The 4,909-nt window shown below is 41.0% G+C and overlaps 1 protein-coding gene across 2 annotated transcripts in view; it reads right to left on the minus strand.

Moving 5' to 3' along the window:
* The window catches only part of ACTN2 (actinin alpha 2), a 78,419-nt gene that overhangs the window by 16,055 nt on the left and 57,455 nt on the right, over window positions 1-4,909 (minus strand). For both annotated transcript variants that reach the window (XM_012813834.1, XM_012813835.1), the window contains exon 14: window positions 852-960. In XM_012813834.1, the coding sequence (XP_012669288.1) occupies window positions 852-960 (109 nt within the window). The remainder of the gene's footprint in view (window positions 1-851; window positions 961-4,909) is intronic.

Consider the following 4,909-nt stretch of genomic DNA (forward strand, 5'->3'; position numbering starts at 1 on the left):
TCAGGGCAAAGGACTCAGGAATCTGGTAAATCACTTCTTTCCTTCACATTGTAGGGGTCTTACGTGGATAGAGATGATTAGGTCGAGTTAAACACCAGCTATACCACTATTTACCAAGGCTTACACTCAGATAAGGCCACGTCCACCCCACTTCTGCATCACATCAACTTATTCGAACACTTGCTATCATGTTTCCTTTGCACAGCTCAAGGTAGGTTCTCCTGATTCCCTGACTCCGACACGGCTCAATTTACTCCTCTAGAAGGACTTTTGGAAATTCACTCTAAGTACTACTTAATACAAATGCGATTTACACCTTAATCTCACGCCTTTGGATTTTTTTACATTCAGAAATCTAAGAGTAGTCATACTCTTATTTGACAATGCGAATGTTACTTTCTTTGCATTATTATTATTGTTATCATTGCTTAATACTTCGTTGCAGCAATCGTCTGCTACCTTTTATGAATGTATTTATCTTCATTCATGCTTTACAATGTTTTTGTTTCTAGTCCTTATCTTAAACATTGTTATTGTTGGTAAATTTTAAGCCTTTTTGATTTTGTGAAGGCACAAAGTGGAAAGCTAGTAAACGCATGTATATGTAAAAATATTTTTTAAAAAAGTCTATTTCGCTGCTGTGTGGATAAACTATACCATAAAACCACCAACTTTCCATTCTCTCTTTCTCCTGCATTTCATGTTTTCTTTTTTTTTTTCCCTGACCAATATGACCCGTCATATTTTCCTAAGGGGGTCCTTTCACGGGACAATCTGTTTAACATCACAGAAAATTAACACCAGGAACGTAATTAAAGCTCTCATGTCAACAGGTGGCTTCTGGACTTCACCTCCAAGGCCTCTCTCCTCTTCTGAGTAAGCGTTCCCAACCTGTCCCACTGGTCGCAGATTTTCTGGCACCGATCGTTGACATTCACAGCGTCGTGATAGTCCAGTTCACTATTAAAAGTGAAAATAAAGATTAACTTTTCCAGATGATAATGGGCTCAAAAGAAACAGGAGAGTTTAAAAAAAAAAAAAAAGCCAGGTATGGTGGCTCACGCCTATAGTACTAGCCCTCGAGGAGACGGAGGAGGGAAGATCTCTTGAGGTCAGGAATTCCAGACCAGCCTAAGTTAGAGAGAGAACTCTCATCTCTACAATAAATAGAAAAAATGAGCCAGAGGTGGTGGCACACACCTGTAGTCCCAGCTACTCTGGAGGCTGAGGCAGGAGGATCCCTTAGGCCCAGGAGTTTGAGGTTGTTGTGAGCTATGATGACACCATAGCACTCCAGCCTACATAACAGAGCCAGAGCCTATCTTGGAGGAAAAAAAAAATAGATCTGACAGAATTGGCAGGGTATCCCAGGGTTTTATTAATTATCACCATTGCAAACATCATTCTTCTCAGATACATTAAAGAAGAATTTGTAAAACTCTGACAGCGGGTCAGGAGTGATGGCTCATGCCTGTAATCCTAGCACTCTGGGAGGCCCAGGCAGCTGGACTGCTTGAGCGCAAGGGTTTAACACCAGCCTGAGCAAGAGCGAGACTTCATCTGTACAAAAAATAGAAAAATAAAACTAGCCAGAGGTTATGGGGGGTGCCCGTAAGCCCAGCTACTTGGAAGGCTGAAGCAAAAGGATCACTTAAGCCCAGGAGTTTATGGAGAGAATCGCTTTCTTCTTAATGCCTCAAGCTAATTTCCTTCCCTCATTTTCTCAGAAAGGCCCTGAGAGAGCTTTCTATTTAAGTGGCAATTGTACCTGTAAGTGGAGCCAACTCTCTGACCTGAAGGACAGTCCTGTGGTCAGGGCTGCGGCCACAGAGACTGGAACATGAAGGAGGAGGGAAGTGTCAGCTTGCACCCTACGGTGTCCTCAGCTCCTCGTGGAGGGCTCTCAGACTCAGCACTGGTGGAGCAGCAGGTCCCACGAGAATCTGTGACTTTCTCTGGCACAGACGGACTTCAGAAATGGGGCAGAGCAGAGTCCTCCACACAAGGACACCCCCATTTCAACAAGAGTCTGGGAAAAGATGACTTCCTAAAGGTCCCCTCCTACTCTACAAAATCTATTTCTTTGAAGCTTGTCTATTTTCTTTTTGCAACCTTAAATTAAGGCAGTTGTTCATGATAGGGTTTTTTTTTTCCTTGAATAACATCAATTTCATGCTTACTGACTTTAGCTGCCTCTGTTACTGAATAAAGGGGCTGCACATGGTTGTATATATCCGCATATGTTGCACCAACAGCAGCCTGGGTTGCATTTATTTTTCTAGACAGAGTCTCTCTCCGTCACCCTAGCTATTTGTGCAGTGGTGTCATCCTAGCTCCCTGCATCCTCAAGCTCCTGAGCTCAACCAATCCTCTTACCTTTGCCTCGTGAGTAGCTGGAACTACAGGTGCGCCCCACTAAGCCTGATTAAGCTTTCTATTTTTAGTGGAGATAACGGTCTTTCTCTAGTTCAGGCTGGTCTTGAACTCCTGATCTCAGGTGATCCTCCCGACTCAGCCTCCCAGAGTGCTGGGTTATAGGAGTGAGCCTCCTGGCCCAAACAAGCAGCTTTCTACATACAAATGCCATTCACTAGATGGAGTCAAAGTCAACTTTGACTACGGTTCTTGTGCTTATTTGTTATAACCAAAAAAACAAGACTAACCAAAACACACCAGCAGTTTGCACAGCCCCAAATACAAAACAAAGAGCCTATGCCTCTTTAAAATGCAAATATTTAAGAGAAGAAAGACTTCTCCAAAAAACAAAAACCTAGGAATCCTTCTACTATTCTGTGAGGGTGAGCACTGGTGTCTCCGGTAATCTTGGAGGGTATAATTTCTCTCTCCTATCTCTCTTCGTAAGCAGTGGCTCTACACATATCTGCTTTCAAGGAGTTGGGGTTTTTATAACTGTGCCTAACCTTTTTATGCAGTTTGAGAACTGCACAAGTTTTATTTGTTATTTCAGGACAGGTAAAGAGGAAAAGGTTGTTAGGATGAACACAGATGTAAATTCTGTGTGTGGTTCATTTCCTGACCATGTGAAGAAACAGGCTCTGGGGACACTAGGAAGAATTAATAATAACATAAAATTATTACTTAAATATTATGGGTGACACTGAAAACCATTCCAAACTACTCATGGAGCATAAAATACCTTGAATTTGGTAAAAAGAACAGTAACAACAAAAAACAAAACCTTGAGTTTCTTTTTATCTCCTTACTTGTAATTATTAAGGAGTGATGAAAAAGCCGACATTCAAGAATTAAGAGGAGTAAGACCACATCAGGCCAGGAACGCAGAGCACAAACTGGATGTGAAGACCACAAGGACAAGTCTATATGGACCAGACTACAGCACAGGATGCTCTTTTAAAAGGCCCCATCCAAGGATGCCCACGGTCTGCACTGCTAGTCAACATAGTAACAGAAGTCTTAGCCATCGCAATCAGGCAAGAGACGGTGATCGAGGGTATCCAAATAGGGTCAGAGGAGATCAAACTCTCACTCTTCATTGATGATATGATCCTATACCTGGAAAATCCCGGGGACTCAACTTCAAAACTCTTAGAAGTGATCAAGAAATACAGCAGCATCTCAGGATACAAAATCAATACTTACAAGTCAGTAGCTTTTATATACGCCAACAACAGTCAAGCTGAAAAAACAATCAAGGACTCTATTCCTTTTGCAATAGTGCCAAATAAGATGAAATATCTGAGAACTGACCTAATAAGGGACGTGAAAGATCTCTATAAGGAGAACTATGAAACTCTGGGAAAAGAAATAGCTGAAGATGTTAACAAATGGAAAAACATACCATGTTTGTGGCTGGGAAGAATCAGCATTGTTAAAATGTCCATACTACCCAAAGCAATCTACAGATTTAATGCAATCCCTATTAAAGCACCATTGTCGTATTTCAAAGAACTTGAAAAAATAGTACTTCGTTTCATATAAAATCAGAAAAAACCTTGAATAGCAAATATATTACTCAGAAATAAGAACAAATCAGGAGGTATCACATTACCAGACTTCAGGCTATACTGTAAATCCATAGTGATCAAAACAGCATGGTACTGGCACAAAAACAGAGCAGCAGATTTGTGCAACAGAATAGACAACCAAGAGATGAACCCAGCTACTTATCATCATTTAATCTTCGACAAGCCTATCAAAGATATTCAGTGGGGGAAAGACTCCCTATTTAACAAATGGTGCTGGGTGAACTGGCTGGCAATCTGTAGAAGACTGAAACTGGATCCCCACCTTTCACCATTAACAAAAATTGATTCTCACTGGATAAAAGATTTAAACTTAAGGCAAACTATAAAAATACTAGAAGAGAGTGCAGGGAAAACACTTAAAAGAAATTGGCGTGGGAGAATATTTTATAAAGAGGACCCCCGCCCAGGTAAGTAAAGCAACACCAAAAATCCATTACTGGGATCTGATCAAACTAAAAAGCTCTTGCACAGCCAAGAACACAGTAAGTAAAGCAAACAGACAACCTTCAGAATGGGAGAAGATGTTTGCATGTTATGTGTCCGACAAAGGTCTGATAACTAGAATCTACAGAGAACTCAAACTAATCAATAAGAAAAGAATAAATAACCCTATTTCTATGTGGGCAAGAGACTTGAACAAAAACTTCTCTGATGAAGACAGGCACATAGCCTACAAACACATGAAAAAATGCTCATCATCCTCAATCATCAGAGAAATGCAAATCAAAACCACTTTGAGATATCATCTAACTCTAGGAAGATTAGCCCACATCACAGAAATCCCAAAACTACAGATGTTGGTGTGGATGTGGTGATAAGGGACCGCTTCTATACTGCTGGTGGGAATGCAAGCTAATATGGCCTTTTTGGAAAGAAGTTTGGAGAACACTCAAGGAACTAAA

This window comes from Otolemur garnettii, unplaced genomic scaffold (genome assembly GCF_000181295.1).
Source record: "Otolemur garnettii isolate 467f Iridium unplaced genomic scaffold, OtoGar3 scaffold00312, whole genome shotgun sequence".
Taxonomy (NCBI): Eukaryota; Metazoa; Chordata; class Mammalia; order Primates; family Galagidae; genus Otolemur; species Otolemur garnettii.